At 40.5% G+C, this 19,021-nt stretch overlaps 1 protein-coding gene across 1 annotated transcript in view; it reads left to right on the plus strand.

Annotated features, from left to right (window-relative positions):
* pkd1a (polycystic kidney disease 1a) overlaps positions 1-19,021 on the plus strand; it is a 48,590-nt gene that overhangs the window by 2,357 nt on the left and 27,212 nt on the right. The window contains 11 exon segments of the mRNA XM_026359532.1: positions 10,483-10,554; positions 10,661-10,729; positions 11,687-11,758; positions 12,699-12,862; positions 13,154-13,404; positions 13,860-14,120; positions 14,266-14,434; positions 15,099-15,276; positions 16,876-17,090; positions 18,187-18,308; positions 18,416-18,566. Coding sequence (XP_026215317.1) covers positions 10,483-10,554; positions 10,661-10,729; positions 11,687-11,758; positions 12,699-12,862; positions 13,154-13,404; positions 13,860-14,120; positions 14,266-14,434; positions 15,099-15,276; positions 16,876-17,090; positions 18,187-18,308; positions 18,416-18,566 — 1,724 coding nt within the window.

Below are 19,021 nucleotides of genomic sequence, written 5' to 3' on the forward strand. Positions count from 1 at the left end.
CGGGGGGGGAGTGCATTCCACGAGACAATCAAAACGAACACGCTCACTCAGGACCGTGCAGCTGAGAACGCTGCGTCAGCCTCGGTCGCCACTGCAACTCTTTTTCTACTCGCAGGCTCAGCTACTCTTCTGAGGAAGTGGGAGATAAAACAAATAGTTTTGTTGCCCATCAAGCATGAACCTAACGATTATTTTCATTATTGATTAATCTGTTGCTTACTTTCTTGATTAATTGTTAGGCATTTTTCCAGAAATAGCAAGAAATGATCACAGGAATTTCCTTTGGGCCAAAGCGAAATATGAATTGCTTCTTTTGGCTGAACAACAGTCTACAATTGAAAGACATTCAGTTTTAGTCATATAGTGTAATACAACAAAAGCAGCAGCAAATTCTCCTATTTGACAAGCTGCAATTAGCACCTCATCACCTCCTTATTTACTATAGATAACAGTTTAAATCATTGTCTCACTGATTAGTGTCTCTGCTGCGTAGAATCGCTGCTGCTTTTCCCAGAAGCTTAATAAACTTTTTTTTTCTAGATTAGATGAAGCGCTCCCTTTAAGTGCAGCACTTTTCACGTGAGACAAAAAGTCAGAAGATGCCTTTGACTCTTTTAGAAAGACATTTCAATGTGATTATTATTACTCTGAATTTATGTTTTAGGTAAAAGAATTAAATCATCAGATTTAGTATATTAAAGGGGAAATCGAAATGTTTAAGGCACACCCCTGGTAAGAGATCGTCTAGTGGTAGTGGAGAATTACTGAGTGCAGTTGGAGAAAAGCATTCCTGTTAAACACCAGTCCATCTGTTCCAACCCACACACATAATAAAAATCTCTTAACACGTCATACATACAGTTTATGCAACTCCGAAATCACTTCTGGGAAATGATTGTGGAATGAACTCAGGTTTTTAAATCTATGGCCTTTGTTTCGTATGCAGACTGCTGTGACAGAAATCCTCATCCTGGTACTGTGTAGGTCGTGGGACAACAAATAGAGAAAGTCAGTGAGGAGCACAGTAAACATCTGCCTGAGTAGTACTGTACACAGAGCACCTACTCTGATCTATCTATCTAAACACCTAATCACTGCGCAGTGGGAATCTGGAGGTTGGTGTAACGCTGCAGCGTGCACAGATTGTTTTGCAGTATCGAGTTAGGCTTCTCCTCAGTTCATATTTTAAACTTGTCATTCATTTTGTTTTATTGACATCGAGAAGAATGACGTTGATTTCAGTCTGTGCCATTGTCCTCTGGCTCCAGACTGTATTTTGGTTCACATGTCTCAGATGTATAGGACTATGTTATGTTAGCTCGAGCATCCATTTCTCAGGTCACAGCTGGTATGTAACACTTTTCCCACAGTTAGGTGTGGCTTGAGCGTTTTAAGCGGTCACACCACCACCGTTTTAGAGCAGAGAGCTCCTTAACTTCTTCACAATATAAAATCCTAATTTAATATATTTTTTTTTATTTAACTCTGACTGGGTGTGTAATAATACATTTTCCATTTTTTCCATTTATCCAAACTGTGAGTTCAACTAGAAAAGAACTCAGGGGTTAACTTTTATTTTTGCATGTCAAGGAGACGTTTTATAAATGCTAAGAGACACACACCCACAGGTTTCTAAGAAATTCTAATTCTAAGAAAATACTTAACAGATTTATCTTGGGCCTTACTGTCATACAGTACCGTATAGTCCTCAGGTGTACTTTGGCTGAGCTGCACTTTGACCAGAATGTTATAATTAGCACACTAATATTAAATTAGGTGGTAATTCATATAATAACTCGTTGTCAGTGCTACTAGCATTGTAGGGTGTCACCATGTTAACAGCTTTTAACAAGATTTTAGTTTAAAACTACACTAATACAGCTGACGTGAATTTGATCATTGGCCGTGTGGCTATGAAGAAAACAATGTGCCTTCATTCTAATCGTTTTATTATAGGCTATACGCATGGCAAGGTTAAATCCTAAAAGGTGCAACTATAGGTGCAATAAATAAACTAGTTACTATTTATTTGAACAAATCAAAGAACTCAGTTTGAAACTTTACTTTTGCCAGCTCGGTGGAGGACAGTTTTACCTGGATGCGTGTGTGTTTACACACTCGTGGTCTCAGATGCCCTGGTCCTATCTTCCCTGCTCTGGATGATTTGCTGGCAGTTACCATGGCAGCAACATACATACATACACACACAGACGTGCTGCAGGCGTGGCAGCGTGCTTTCTAAACCACTCTATTTACAGGGAGCCGTGTGGGCTTTGCACTGAAGCTTCACAGCTGTCAGACGGACAAGACTCAATCTGAAATTCTCTCACTTTCCCGCTCATTCTGTATCGCCGCTGTCCTCCTCCTATAGAGGTGTGTATCACCCATACAACCACCAACAAGCACGCTGACCTTAATGAGGTGGGATCGAACGTACCGACGATTTGCGAGGGAGGATTTGTTGTGTTACCATGGCGATAGTAACTAATGACATCACTCACAGAAGCACAGACATTCAGGAATGTCATAAATAAGAGGAGGACTGGAGAAGGAGGGAGAGAAGAAGAAGGCGAGACAGCTCCCATCGCCTCCCCCTCTTTATGTGTGGGTCTCCGTGCTCTTAGTCACTATTAAGCGCTGGTAACAGAAATGTCCCAGCTCATGATTAACTCACTAAAGTAGCAGTGGCTGCTCTTTTTCAGAAGACGGTGTGTGTGTGTGCATATTGGTGACACAACAGTCAGTATAGCCTGCAGTTATTCTGTGTCTTTGAGCATTTCCTAAACTCTTGTAAGCAAAATACAAGTCAGTGAACCTTTCTGGTGCACATGTGGGCATCATTCACATAGCTGGCTGCAGTTCTTCCTGCTACACCTCTGCCAGATTGGGAACTAACATGGTAACAGAGAGCATAAACGTTCAGTTGATTATGTAGTGAATGTGCAATTTACCTTGGTTGCACCTACTGTAGCTGCAGACTTCTTGGTTTTGTTCTCATACTTAAAGAGGAAGCTGTTGTCTGAGCTGGAACACTATGAGGCATGACTTTCAAAGAGTCTGTACAGTACGTGTATTCAGTTTTTATATCAACCCCCTAATCACATGACAAACCAATTACTATCAGTCATGATAATTGAGAGTTTATTTTAAATGGAGGTTTGACAGTGGAAAAGTGATGCTATTTAACTGCCCCACAACAAGCGAACACTGTCTGCAATCTCATTTTTCCAGCACTGCAATATTCAGAATATCTATCTTAAAAGTGATTGTCCACATTTTTTAATTCTTTGAATAACAGAGGCAGTGTGTAATTTACTTATAGAATAGGCATTACATATCAGATCAGAGCCCGCGTAGGTAGGTTGCAGATTTATGTTGTGTGTCTTGCTGTGCAACATAGAAACATACTGTGAGGTGGTTGAAGTAAACAGAGCAGAGAGACATTAGTTAAGTTCAAAAAGCATGTGTTGTTTTTGTTGGAAGATAAAACTGACACTGACGCTATAAATGTTTAAATATTCTTAATATCCAAAACAGAATCTCTTAATTATGTTGATTAACTTAATTCATTTTGGTAGCTATAAATGACGCATGTAGCTATGCTTAGTTCCACTAATGCGTGGCTCCTGAACCCAGGTTTTTATGGTAATGAAGTCATCCAGACTTTCCTACGTTAGACCTGCATTAGTGATTCAGCTCGCACATCAGCGAGAGTTGCAGACTGGAAAACACAAACAAGTATGGTTGAAGTTGCAAACAGTGACATCATTTTTAAAGAAGCTTTAAAAAGCTTGTGGTGTCTGTGTTGTATTTTAATGTGAAGATGAAAAGAAAAATAGAAAGTGTTTCAGCAACAGAGGAGAAACCTGTAGGATTTTGATCCTGGTCGTAAAAAGTCAAGCAATCCTTTGTTAAATGTCTCAATAATCAGTGCTCTGTACAAGAGTGTTTTGCATGCAGCTGGGTTAAAATGGTACCCTTTGCACCGGGTTGTGTTAGACAGTGAGAAAAAGTAACAAACTATTTGACTTTTGCTCCAAAAGTCAGCATGGCAAAACAGAAAAAAAAAAAAAACTGGGGATAGTGATGATTGGATTTTGTTCCCTGGTTTTTCAATATAAACAAGCAAGACCAGCTCGCAGAGTGTGTGTAGTCTGCGCAATGGTGCTTGTGCCTGTAAGAAGAGCAGAATTACAGTGCTGCCAAAATTGTGTGTTTGTAATGAAATGTGTGTTCAATTTCTGCTCATTCATTTCTTGACATGATTGATATTCACAAGAAAAAAACATTTAGCATTTCCCTTTTCAAGTTAAGGGAGAGAAATTGCAAAACAGTGTGCAAAAGGAAACAATCAAAATGCATACTTTCATTTTAGTTGTTCATTTAATCAGCAAAAAGAGCAGCTGTGTCATATATGTTTAATTCTAAAGTCACCCATGAAACTGATGCAGCACGAACAACAAACTGTAAAGAGCAGACCGTGCAGCGAACACAGTCAAAATAGGAAGCAAAAGATGAAATGGTGCAGTCTGTCGCCCAGCCAATGGTGACAGCTGAAGTACGCATCATTTTCACCATGGGTTGTGCCAGAAGACAGGTGTCAGGGTGGAAGCTCTGCTTGTACCGAACGTGTTGGAGGTTTATTTCAGCACTGGGTAACAGACTTCATTACTGTGCTCTCTGCTCTTTCTGTTTCATCAGTTTGAGTGGACTTTCCTGCTATTAGAAACCTCTGTTTTAAATACAGACTACATTCTGTATTTATCTGTGATTTGGATATCTTGTGTCACCGTGCATCACAGTGTTTACATTCATCCCAAATTATGGAAGCTGCCAGTCAAAATAGCATTTTTATCTAAAAAAACCTGCACTGTACCATTTAAAGTGTGGGACTCTTTAAACAGAGACCTTATAAAATGGTGCTGTGTGCTAATTCAAACACAGCAGCACTAGAGAGTCCCTAGAGCAAGTATGGCAACACCACTTTCTAGTGCATTTGCAAATTGTAATCAGTTTGTTTATGAGCAAATAGGCCTATGAAGCTATTTCTCATTAATGTTGCGCTGCATGTCGGTGCAAGAAACCTTTTGCAGAAGCAATGTGTATATCTTAACTTTTGTGATGAAGTGGAACTAAGCACAGCTACATGGTTCACTCTTACATAGATCTGATTTTATGACTTGTGTCTCAGTGCAATAGTTGATATTTTGATACCATCAGTGTTGATCACCGTTTACTGGTGCTGGTCAAATTCAATTACATTTATTTGCCAGACGGCTTTCTTTAAAGTGACTGTAGATTAGAGCAATGTGCGAATGATGCATATCTAGTGTCAGAAATAAAATAAGACAAGCCGAAGTAGAACCAGGTCCCGCCTCCCAACTGTTTACCCGAAACATTTGTTTCCATTTGCTGCAAAGCTATCGGGAATCGTAACCTGTTTTTTTTTTTTGTTTTTTTTTTCATTTCTTTCTCAAGGAATTACTATTCAATTTTTTTAATAAATATATAAAACAAGTAAGAACAAAAAAACAAACTGGATTTCAATAAAAAAGTTCAGTTTTTAATTTAAGTGAAATTATGCTTCACTATAATAATAATAATCGTCCTTTTTGAAGTCGCACCCCAGAAGTACTACAGGCTTGAGACCCATTTTTGAATTGAGAACAGATTTTATGACTTCAAGACAAACGGGACTTGTGTAGTTTCATTTACCAGAAAGAGAGTGAGTGAGTGTGGGACAGTGTGCAGGATTTTTGTTTTTCTTTTATGCATTGACAGCATGTAAAAGTGTATGTGTGTGTGTGTGTGTGTGTGTGTGTGTGTTGTTTTTTGAGTGTATTACGCCGCTGTGCACAGCTGCCCCTCACTTGCCAGCTGGACACCAGACAACCCAGGCAGCAACAGCTGGAAAAATGGACAGAATGTTCCAAAGAGGAGAGGAGATGAGAGGAGAAAGTTTGTGACCCAGCCAGACAGACTGTGCAGGAAAATGTCTTTTTAAACCAAACCTCCTCAATCAACACCCCCTCTCCCAAAACCCCGTACCCCATTCTCCTTATTTCACGTGCCTTCTTGCAGTCCGGAAAGTACCCAGCTACTTCTAGCTGTTGTCTTGGGCCTAAGGAGCTGTCTGGCAACTCGTGCATGGTGTGGAGAATATAGGCCGTGCGTAGACTGCAGCTCAAGCGACAGGTAGACCACAGTGGGGCAATTGTTCTCCAGACGCCTGCGTCGCTCCTCTGGCTCCCCTTCACACCTGCCTTCTCCTGCTCTCCATCCTGTCTGTAACGCCTCCTTTAGTTTTGTCCTGCTCCCCTCGGTCTGCCCAGCTTTTAAATGTAAACAAAGCAGCAGAGCAACGGAGGGAAAAAGAGGAAAGAAATGAGGTGGGGAGAGGGGGAGGGAGGAGGGAGCCGTGGAAGAATCAAGCAGGGAGGCTGAGGGGGATGAAAGCGACCACAGAGCAGTCTGTGTTTAGTGGGTTAGTGGAGCTCTGGCCTTCACTTAGAAGGACTTGGACCACTTCGACACCACAGTGCAGCAGATACCAATGTGTATGTGTATGATCAGACCTACATAGCAGTTTTTATCACCAGACTTTATTTGCTTTAATGTTTGTGCAGAAGGAAGACAGATAAAATCATGCAGATACAGATCTTGTTTAGTGGCCCTCTTTGTTTTGCCATTTCCTCCAGTTTTTCACATTGATCTTTTCCTCTATTATTTCTTTATTCCCTTCAGAGCCAATGCCCCCCTGTCATTCCCTCTGCCCAATGAGTCACTGAGGACTCTGTGTGTGTGTGTGTGTGTGTGTGTGTGTGTGTGTGTGTGTGTGTGTTCTTATCCTCCGGCTTAGAATAAGTGGCACCAGACAGGCCTTATAAGGAGTGGTTAGATCATTGGCCACACCGTTAGTAAAACAGAACCATATGTGTGCTGTGTGTGTGTGTGTGTGCTGTGTGTGTGTGTGTGTGTGTGTGTGTGTGTGTGTGTGTGTGTGTGTGTGTGTGTGTGTGTGTGTATGTGTGTGTGCAGGCCTATACCTCAAGTGTGCTTTGCAGCATGTGTGTGTATAACTAAAACCATGTGTCTCCAGAGGTAGCTGAGAGAACAGGAGCCTGTTGCTAATAGACACAGTGAAGGTCACATTATATGGTCATGTTAAACACACATGCACGCACTGTCTCTTTCTCTACTTAATCTCCAAAAGAGGAGATGAAGTGTTTGCATATAGTAGAGTAGTACACACCCACACACACACACATCCACACCCACACCCACACACACACACACACCTGGCATTGCTGTTGAGAGCATTACATAAGAAGAGGTGTCAGTCTGATGTGCAAATGATCAGCTTGTGGGTGGAGTGTCTTTCTGCTGTCCTGTTTCATGTAGTGATGGGTTTAGCAGAGGAGGATACTCTCTCTCTCTCTCTCTCTCTCAGTCTCCATCTTTCTTACACAGCTTGTCTGGAATGTACAGATGTTTCCTTTTGGGAATGGGCGTCCTGCTCTGTTCACACACACACACACACACACACACACACACAAGAAGGAAAGAGAGCGAGAGAGAGGAGAAAGGGGACTACATTCCCATACACTCAAACTCGCGTCCACATTTCTCTGCTGTAGATGGTTCATTTTGACTCTCTGCTGTGGACTAGTGTCTACTGAACACACACTATCTGAGTCTAGAAATAAGGATCAACAAACTAGATCAACAGCCTTTTCCATGGTAATTTATTGTGCATCTCCAGGCCAGCAGTTTTTTGTCATCTCTCACACACACTTGTGCTTTTTGTCCGTTCCCAGCCTTTGGCTTGTTTCTTGGCTCCTTGTTTTTTTTTTTTTTCCTCTCCCTTTAGTCTCATCATTCTCATGTGCAGCTGAGGCTTTGCTGTGAAGGCACACAGACAGGAGACTAAAGCCACTCAACTTGGCCCGGGTGCTGTCCTGCTTCCTCCTCTCTTCTCCCTGTTTGTCTTGGCAACTCACCTACACAGTTCAACCAATTCGGTTTTCTCACTTTCTTTAGTCATTTATCTGCTGGTTTCTCACTTGCTCCAAGTGCCGTTTAGAATTGATGACATGCTGGTTGCTTTTCATACTGTCAACACTACATGTAGTTGACAATATGTGTGCATTGAATAAAACCCTTGATGGACTGTTGCATGTTGCATTTAAACTGTGCTGCATTAAACAGAAGGTTGTTTCTGTTATTTAGCAAAACCTCATCGATGTAACTGGGGTGGACAAAAAATACAAACACATGGCAGTAAAATGTGCTACAAATCATTATCAAACCATTATTAATATGTAGTTAAATCAACACACCTATGAAATACAGTAGTTTGTTTGTTAGCGGGGGGGCTGATAAATCAGGATTTTATTATTCATATAGCTTTTTGCAGATTATTGTAAGATGAAACAACTTTGATTTTCAAATGTAAAATGTTTCACTCAGAACATATGCTGCTCATAAATTGTAATAACCAAATAAAATGTCATTTAAAAAAAAAAAAAGTTAATTATGTTAATATCGATATGTGTTAATGGCCCAAAAAATTATTAAGTATTGGTTCTTATGAATTATTTTAAAGTAGTGCTGAAAAACTGCACCGATCAGCTGATCAGTATAGATTGTGGTTACAGGTTCAGAAGTTTCTTTTTAATTTAGTTTTTTTGTTTAAAGGAGAAAAATCAAAAGGACTTGAAGGCTAAACTATGCAATTTGAGGTGGCGATAGCATGTGACTCTATTTGCCCAGCTCTCCCTTTTGTTGCTCTGCTACAAGCATGTTACGTATTTCCCATTATGAAATTACAGTAAAGAAGGTGAAGGAGATGGGTTGTGAATTTTATTTCTAGGAAATACATAAATTAATTAAATGCCACATACAGTACTGCATCTTTAAAGTAGATGAAAGCGTTGTCATACAGAACAAATAAGGCGTTTCACAATTATAGTAGAGTGAGTTCAGGAAGCGTTAAGGTGCTGTTGAAGATTAAAAAACTGATCGCAGTGAAGAATGTTCACACATCACCTCTGTAACAGTTCTATTAATATATTGTCAGCTGCCTTGTTTCATTCAAAGCATAATACACAGGGGATTAGTTCATATTTCTTACTAAAAAAATAGACTCAGTAACTCTCAAACTGCACAATGAAACACATTATCAGGTGACTCATGTCTTTGTTCTTACTGAAGGTCTGAAGCTGCATGGCATCAGATCGTGCGTATGGAGAACTACTAAACCTGAGAATACAGACGTATAATATCTGCTGTGGCTCGGGAGAAGCTTTCTTTCTTTCATTTCTTTCTCGAACTTTGACTTGGAGACTTGAAATGTTCACCTGTGTTTCAAATTGGGCACAGTGTGTTTGAAAGATCACAACATTTAAAAGTCAGAGAGGGTCTTGTTATTGTTATTTTTATTGTAAAAGTTGGGTCCCGCGTTTTTGGAGCTTGAGCCGTGTTGGGGACTAAAAAGTCAGGACATTTTCACCTCTGCTGCTTTGATTCTAATCTTCCTATGTTAAATCAGTTTCTTGTAAATCACCAAACTTTATGAAAGTGTAATACTGACTTGAGCTGAAATGATTAATCAACTGGTTCGTCAATATGATTTTGATTATGAATTGCTTGAGTCATTTAAATAGTGATTGGATGCCAAGTATCCTCTGATTCCAGACTCTAAAACGGATTTGAACATTGCATTTTTTGGACTCTGAACTTTAGTCAATCAAAAGAAGGTATCTGGAGACATTATGTTCAGTTGTGTGAAGTCATTATTTGACGTTTCTGTCATGACTTGTTGAAAAAGCACTTCGCAGATAAATAATGAGAAATACTTAGTTGCAGCCCTTTTTTATTGAATTGCTCTTTTGAATTTAACAAGGAAATTACATGTTTCTGTGGGTGTCCTGGTGGCTTTAGTGTCTGACACACACATGCAATTATTTTGTTCCTAGGTTCAAGGTCATCCTCTGCTGCTCTACACATTTCCTGTCACTTTTCTGTTAGAAGGCAAAAAAGGAGTTATACTTCACACTTTATGAGTTAAGACTGAACTCTTTACTGAAAAAGGAAGAAGAAAAGACCCTTTTTCCCCACTGAAATGTATATTTTACTCAAAAACTGTTGTATTATAATGCATCATCGCAAATTTAATATATTACCGTAAAATCTCTTTATTGTTGTTTGTGTTCTTTGGCACATCTATGTACAGACTGTATTTATCGTGTCTGGTTTTATTTATCTCCACTTCTGTTTCTAGGAGCAGAATATTTCTTGTGTTTCTCCTCTCTCCTTTGTTTTGTTATTACATGTCATTTCACAGCACCTACCCTTTCACATGATATTGCAAATTACTTGTAACTCCTGGTTATACTGAGTGCGCCTGTCAGAGTGTGTATATGCAATCATCTTGGCTTGGCATGCAGTTTTAAATGTGGACATGTTGGTTTGTTTCCGCAGAGATCTTTCCAACAACGACATCTCCTCCCTTGATACCAGCCTGTTAGATCATCTCACTGGCCTGAGAGAGTTGTGAGTACACCGAATTTGGATGTGTAATTTCAGTTCTAACCAATCTATCTGCATCTGTGCTGATCTGTTTAACTACATATATTTCTGTGTGTCATTTATCTTTCAGGTATCTCCAAGGGAATAGGATCAATGTTCTCCCCAGAGGGGTTATCTGCTGTGGCCCACTGTCAGTCCTGTGAGTACAAAGAGAAGAGTAAGGCGGAATGAATCAGATGAAAAAGAAAGCAGCAGAGAGAAAGGCTTTAGTCTGGATTTAAGTAGGCAGAGGTCCCAGGAGTGAGCTAGCTGGAACTGGGAGCATTCACAAAACAGACACACACAATAATGCACATACACATACCCACACATGAACGCACAAACGCCAATCACAGCACAATTTAGTTCAATTACAACTTTCTGCTCCAGGCTTCCACTACCTCCCTGTATTTGGCCATCTCTCCCTTCCTCCATCCATTACCTTATTTCTTCCACCCATTGAATGGGCGTTTAAGTAAGCACATGTGTGTGCGTTTGTGTGTGTGTGTGTGTGTGTGTGTGTGTGTGTGTGCGCGTGTGTGTGATGAGAGAGGACCCTGGTGGTTTCCATCAGTTCCTTCCAAAACCACCACACAACGGCTCCATTATGTAGCCTACTGGATAGAGGAGGGAGGGAGACGGAGACGATGAGGGGAAGAAGAAGGAGAGAGCAGTAATGAAAAAGAAAGAGAGGAGCATGGAAACAAATCAGAAGGATGGAGCCAGCACAACAAACAAAAAAAACAAAAACTAAACTAAACATGCTGTTACTCAGCACTTCAGTTGCTTGTTATATGATTTCTGAGCTATATGAGTCACGTTTATATAAAGGCGATGTGTTAATGTCTCTTGCTTTGATAAAACACAAATCTTCGGGTCATCTGCGTGACAATTTAAAATTGGATAATAATGTAGGAGAGTTTTACATATTCATTCATCCAATGACTCAATATTTGGCTTTGAATTCTTCAGTAAGTGACAAATCCACACAGAATAAATCTTGCCAAAATAACAGTATGGTAATAATTGTCATAAATTAGAGCAGTGGAAATGTGAAAGGAAAAGGATCAGTCTCATTTTTAATGCTTACAGCAATTTGTCTCTTTTTTTCCATCAGCAATTTGAGCAACAACCAAATCACCACCATAGATGAAAAGAATTGTGACAACCTATGCAATTTCAGTCAAATGTAAGTAATCTGTTATTCTCTGTGTATCTCTTTGTCTTTTGTCAAATAAAAAAAAATGAATCAAATATAATTGGACCTTGTTTATTCATACACATACACACGTATAGAAGTATATGCACGCACAACCACACACACGTGACCCTACACATTTAAATAAGCAGCACATTTCCAGTTATTTCGCCTACGCACAAGATGAATGAAGCTCTATTTCAGTCCGAAGAGGAGGTAGTAAGTAGTAATTATTCCTCACCAGGTCTTTATATGAGAAAAGATTTCTTCTTCTGCAGAGTCTGTAATTGGGCAAGGCTAAACTGACTTCGGTAATAGACAGAGAGATATGTTATATAATCTACTAGCTGTTGTGCCTGACTTTCCTGCTCATTTACTCTTTATACTATTCACCCTCTGTCTCACATTCATATTCTGAAATAGAATATATCTGTTTATGGCAGGCCTTTAGATATGTAGCTGCAGGAAAAAATATATGTAACATAAATTACACTTGTTTTTTTTATATTTTTCTAACTCTTGACAAAATGTAAAATATTATCTGTGTGCTGTGTAAGATATCTAACATCTAAAATTTTGTTGGAAGCCATTGTTGTCACTCTTAGCATGAACTAGTTGTTGTGACTGTTAATTGATTATATTTGTGTTTTATCAAAGAAGCATGTTTACAAAATGTTGGAAGTATTATTTTAGCGTAAAAGCTGAAATCTGTATGTTTTTGTAAATATTCTATTATTTTATCTTTGTTTTAAATGTAAAGAGCAGCTCATTCACTGTGGCTGCACCAGATCATCATGGAAACAAATTGAAAGAAAATTTTCCGAAAGACGTTACTCTCTAAATACTCCCAAATTGCTAAATTAGCCTTCTGAGATAATTAACAACCCCGTCAATGATCCAGTTGCTTCTGTTGTGTCCTCCTCTCCTCCAGTGACTTGAGTAGCAACCCATTCGAGTGTGACTGTAAGCTGTTCCGGTTGGTGAGCTGGCTCCAGGAAAAAGGGGTGCGAGTTCAACGCCCCGATGCCATGCTCTGCAACCACCCTCCTGAGCTCCGCCACCAACCCCTGCTCAATGTCAGCTTGCTCACATGTGGTATGAAACAAAGTCTCTTTACTGTTCAAGTGACTCGTGATTAATAATAATAATAATAATAATAACTATTATATATATAAATATATAACTATAATACTCTAATACTCAGCAAGCTTATTGGACTTACCAGTAACTCTAGATATGTGGTACCTCATGACTGTGTATAACAGTGTAATATAACGTTACTGCATTATGTAAAATTTGTGATGGCATTAGAGGAACAAACCAGACATCATTTGATCTGTTTGGACCGGGATGTCTGATGCCTTAAAGCATCTGCCTCCTCTTCAGGTCTGAACTATGCAGGTTGTCTTGAAGACAGCAGCAGTGGAGGAGGCGGTAGGAGTGAGCTTGTTATCTTCTCTTCCTCCACACCGGGAAACTTCACGCGTGAGCAGTGCAACAGCGTGTGTTTCGCTGCGTCACACCGCTACGGGGGACTGGGGGCAAGGCACGAGTGTCTGTGCAGCACAAACTCCGAGCCCAACTTCATTAGTGAATCTCAGTGTTCTGCTGCTTGCACAAACCCCCATGTTATGAAGGTATGTGACACACAGTGATCCCAGATAATAATCTTTGTACAGCAAGTTCTCAATAAGCCAACAGCCTGAATCATAAAGAGTAAAATGGAGACCTCAAAGGAAGCGTCCTTTTTCCTTTTTTTTTATGTAAACACAATACAGGATTTCCTCTACGCCTTCCTAGAACCTACTAGTAACTTCCCTCTGTGGCTTGAATGACTTCCCCTATATCCCCAGATTCAGTTTCCTCCAAGAGACAAATGTCCAACTGAAAATCAAGATTTATTTATTTTAAACAGTTCATGCATTTCACTAAAACCACATTTCTATTTAAAACTATAAAAAATAGTATAACCACAAACATCTTAACAATTAACAGTAAGAAAGAGTTTTTTTTAATGAATTTTACTTTTAAATACTTGTGCATATTAACACAAAAATCTCATCTTCCTCACATGGTTTCCTCTAATTCGCAGGAATGTGGGTGGACCCTGGCTCATGACGTGTTTGCGGTGGATTTTTCGGTCTCACTGAAGCCTCTCCGTCTGCAAAGTGTTCACGAGCTCGTCAGCTTCTCTGCTGCCTCCTCTGTCTCCCCGGTGATGCTGTCCTGGGATTTTGGTGACCTTTCATCTCGGGTCAACACTACAGGAACAGGGTTGACCACAGCAACTCACAAATACGGCCTTCCAGGACATTATGCAGTCAGTTTGAAGGCCTGGGCTGGACACAAGGAGGTGAGAGAAAATAAATGTTAAGATATAATATATTCATTACAAATCATCCAGGGATTGGAATGAAATAACGTTATTGTGAAGGTACGTATGTGATCAACGTAGTGACCTTGATTATTTTGTTTTGTTCTAATCTACGTGTGTCCAGGCGTCTGCACGCGGAGAAGTGATCGTGGCGCTTCCTCCTAAGCTGCAGGTGAACTGTCCATCTCTTGCTGTGGCCAATAAAAGCCTAGTAATCACACTTGATAGTTGGGGCGCTCTTGGTGTGGATGTAGACTGGAAGATCACAAAGGATGGTGAGCAGGTGGCCAAAGGTAAGATACAGCAACACAGCAGCTCATATTTTGCTGTATACCTACGCATGTGATCCTATGACCCTATGAAAATACTAATTACAGCTACTGGAGGTTAAAACTTTGAATCAGCTGCTCTCCATTCTTCTGTCTGAACTCAGCTTCATGTCTGGTGGACTTCTGTTGTCCTCACTGTGTTCTCTATTAAAGTGGCTTCACTACACCTGCCTGTGTGTCTGCATTTGGTTTTCTCCAAACCTTGTTTGTGAAAGACTCCATACAAGGCCAGACTTTGTGAAACTAATGTGTGTCATTAGAGGATAAAGTGGAAACATGAAAGGCAAAAAAGTCACTGTGGCTTTCTGTCTCGACTCGACATTGTGTTTGTGTCCTTGTGTCAGGCATGTGATGAAGACTACACCGTATTTAATAGTCTTTGAGTTTTTTTACTCAGCTTTACTTTTTACCCATTTGTGAATATCTTTTGTCCCATTTTCAATCTGTTCCCATGTTCAAGGTTTTACCAAAAACACTAGTACATAGTAGAAAGTACATACACTACATACATTTTAAAACTCTAATATCTAGAACAACTTTGTATAGTGATTTTTAAAAATGCATTTTTCCATCTTGAAACCAAATCAAGCAATCAGGGGAAACCATGTTAATGTTTGTCTTTCACCAGCCTCCCCTCACTGTCCAAAAGATGGGGTGTACCACGCAGAGTCCTCACACTGTTTCCAGATCGTTCCAGGGGAGTTGAGCTGGCCAGATGCTCGACAGCAGTGTTCAGAGCGTGGTGGGGATCTGGCAGTCGTCAGGAGTAATGCACTGCGTAACCTGTTGTCACAAAAAGTCACACAGTGAGTGTTGTCTTTCCGTATAGGATGCAGAAATGGGATGTCACAGTGCTTTTTTGTGACTGTATTTGTTTTTATTTGTGATATATATATATATATATATAAAACTACATCTTTCAACACCCTGTCATCCCTGTTTGTTAACAGTTTTCGCCTAGTTGCAGTCTGTTTGCAGCAGTGACAGCCAAAGAGAAACTGAAACAGACAACAAACACTCAAAACAGATGTTGAGTTTTCAGTCACACACAGTCACAAAAGTACGTGGCTTGGTAGGCGTGTGTGTAAAACCTTTTTAATGCTTCTCCAGTTCTGTCTTTGTTAACTTTGAGGCTCATTTGACAGAGTCACTCCGCGTTTGTATGTGCATGTGTTGTGCAGGACTAAGGCTGTTGGTGCACATTCATATGCAAACAAGTCATGACGCAAGGTTTAGCCTTCATAACAGCACACGGTCTCTTTTCAGAAAGTATGTGCTGTATGTCTGTATGATGCACCATATGTGGACATTGCCCTGAATTAAGTTTTGCTTCAGTGTAAAACTTTCTGGCCGTTCGCTGATCTGAAGACATCCAGTGGTGTTGAGGTCAGAGAAAGTCACAAAAAAACACATCTGTAAAAGCACAGCTGCACTGTAACTTTAACACTCTGGGAGGAGGAGTCCACAGTTCATGATGTGTGTGTGTGTGTGTGTGTTAATGTGAGGTTAGTTAGAGGCACTGCCCTCGTAGACACAAGTGGATGAAAGAAGAAAAAAAAAACTGGAGCTCTGCAGCAGGTTTTGTTCTACTTTCATCCATTCGTTTCCTCCTCCTCTCATGTGTTCCACCACCCCCTCACTTATATAAGTCTTTTGTTTTCTATCAGTCCTTGTTTTTTGGCACAAAACCCCTTTTTCTTGTTCCCTCGCTGCTTGTATTTAACCTTTCCGATGTCATTTTCACAAACGTAATTAGTCAGCCATCGCACAAAAGTCTCAGAAACACATAACAAGACAGGAAAGGAAATTGCTATAATCAAGGTGAATTTCTGGACATGTTAAAAACCAAACAAGGTGCTTGATTACATTTCTTCTCATCTGTCTTTAGATCAGTGTGATTTTCCTTTTGGATGGAAGACCATTTGGTTTTCAGAGTATGACAGATAGAAAAGTGGAAGCTGGGTAAAAATGTGCAGTCCATTTGGGAGCTCACGGAGTGAACATTGAATTTCTCTGTTGTAATCACAGGGCCACACTAAATATCTGACATCCCCTTTTGTAACATCCCATTGCGTTTCAATCGAAGCCCATTTTCATGCTGACTGTTCAGTAACCATTGATTACTGAAGAACACTTTCCTTAGTGTCACTTATTGAGCTTTGCATTGATTCAAAGGATGTTTAATAAGGAGCTTTGTTGTTCCTCTTGTTTTACAGTATCATCACATTCTCGTGCGTGTGTGAAAAACACATTTTTCGGTCCTTACAACATCCTTTTTTTTTTCTATATATGTTTCGATGTCAATCATGCTGTCTAAATTCGGTGATGCAGCCAATTTCCAGCTGCCGACACGTAGTTAAATGTCAAGCTGATATTCTATTAATCTTTGTGTTGACTGTCCACAGGGAGCGAGGTGTGTGGCTGGGCTTGAGTGATGTTGACTCTCCGGGCAAGCTGCACTGGGTGAATGGCTCAGAAGCTCAAGAGGGAGAAGAGGGCTTGCTATCTCGTCCCCTGATCTACCGCGGTAACTGGTGTGTGTCCCTTGATCAGCGCAGTCAGACCAGTCAACACCAATGCAACGCCAAGCGGGCCTATGTCTGCCAGTACAGCCCGGAAGGTAACAAACACACACAACACACACACTGAACCATACACACAAAACATATCAAGCAGATAGAAAACCCCAAAAAACATAAACAGAGGAAGGAAATTCAGACACACACTCAATGTAAATGCGATTTTACACAAAATCCTTAGTTTCTGGGTCAAAAAGCAGAGAATATAAAACATCATAATCAATTTTATGTAAATGAAAGTGTGTAGAAAGAAAAAGGAAAAAGCAAACAGACTCCTTCACAGCTAATCACATGAACGAGATGGGCTCCCTTAAGCACCATTTATAATAAGAGAACACTTGGCACTGATACAAATTGGTCCTTGTTTAAGAAGCATTCCAGTGCTATTTTATTTTCAGCACAGTTATGGTTAAATCAGAATAATGTTTAATCATCTCTATGTTTTAATATGGTGTTGCTCATCAGGATTTGTCTGAAATAAGGTCACATTTTCAGGTAAACATAGAAAAAGAAAACATTTTACATTTTATATGTAATTATTTTGTTACCTGAAGGCCACATAACTGTAAATATTCTCACTTTATGTCATTTGTATTTGTTTATATACAGTGATTGAGGGGAAGATGAATTCCCAAGTGCATCAAAAATGCTTCAGGATAATGTGAGAATGTCTGTATGTGAGCTGAAACTCTGTAGAGGTTTGGAGACGCTACAGGACAATGACCTAAAACACACAACAGAATGGATTTAGAAAAACAAAATCAACCTTTTGAAGCCAAGTCAGAGCCCAGACCTCAACCCAATAGAGATGCTATGGAACAACTTGAAGAGAGCCACACGTTTATTGTGTGCAACAAAGTTGCAGCAATCACCAACATAACGTAGTAATTGAAACATTAAGTCGATTAGAAACATCCCAGAAATGCGGTGCTATTGAACTGTATTGACTGGTGTGTGTGTGTGTGTGTGTGTGTGTGTGTGTGTGTGTGTGTGTGGGTGTGCGTGTGTGTGTGTGTGTGTGTGTGTGTGTGTGTGTGTGTGTGTGTGTGTGTGTGTGTGTGTGTGTCTGTCCTTTCCTATAAACTGACTTCACTCTCTCCTCTTTTTTCACCTTGAATTCTGTTCCTGCCTGAACAGTGCGTGTTCCAGATGCAGGGATCTACATGGTTGGACTGGCTGTCTTTCCCTCCCATAATCCTTTGCACCATGCCTCATCTGCCTTGCTCTCTGCTCCACAACATCCCAGCAGTGGCATAGAGGTGACAAGGAATCTCAGCTTGTTTATCTAACCATCGTACTGCGCTCTTCAAACCTAGCTTCATCAAACTTTGTCCATTTCTCTGGTTTCCCTTCCTTTTTCCCTCAGGTGCTGTTATTCCCTGCTTTGAGCTTCGTGCAGGCAGGTCGTCTGTCCTCCCTAGAGTTTGTCACACAGGAGCTCAGCTCACAAGTCCACGTTCGCTTCCAGACCTACAGACCTCACTGTCATTATCCCGGCCTGCACCTGCTGCTACCCAGTGAGTCACACACAGGAGCACAGAAACAGACTCCCACATACACACACACACACACACACTCACTCACTAACCTACACGTAGCACATAAAACCATATGCACGTTCTTGGTGAGTATCACCAGGTGTAGACGCCAGCTGCGTCCACACAGACACAGACACACACAGACCTGCTTTGTCCTAAGTTGTTTGATTGGTAAACCTGAATGAATAGTTTCTAAAGAGACAAGAAGTAGGACAAAACAGGAGGAGGGAAACCAGGCCAATCAAGGTCGTCGCTCTTCCGAGCTCCTTCCCGTCTTCACCCAGACATACGACGAGCAACAAAAGGTCGAGATGCGTTCTGTGTCTCTCCACTGGGACATACTTTAGCAGCACAGATTAGCTACAGACAGAGAAGCCACAGGCTGAAAAATGTGAGACGCAGACATCCAGTCTGTTTATGTGAAACCTTTGGAA

The sequence above is a fragment of the Anabas testudineus genome, chromosome 1 (assembly GCF_900324465.2).
Source record: "Anabas testudineus chromosome 1, fAnaTes1.2, whole genome shotgun sequence".
Taxonomy (NCBI): Eukaryota; Metazoa; Chordata; class Actinopteri; order Anabantiformes; family Anabantidae; genus Anabas; species Anabas testudineus.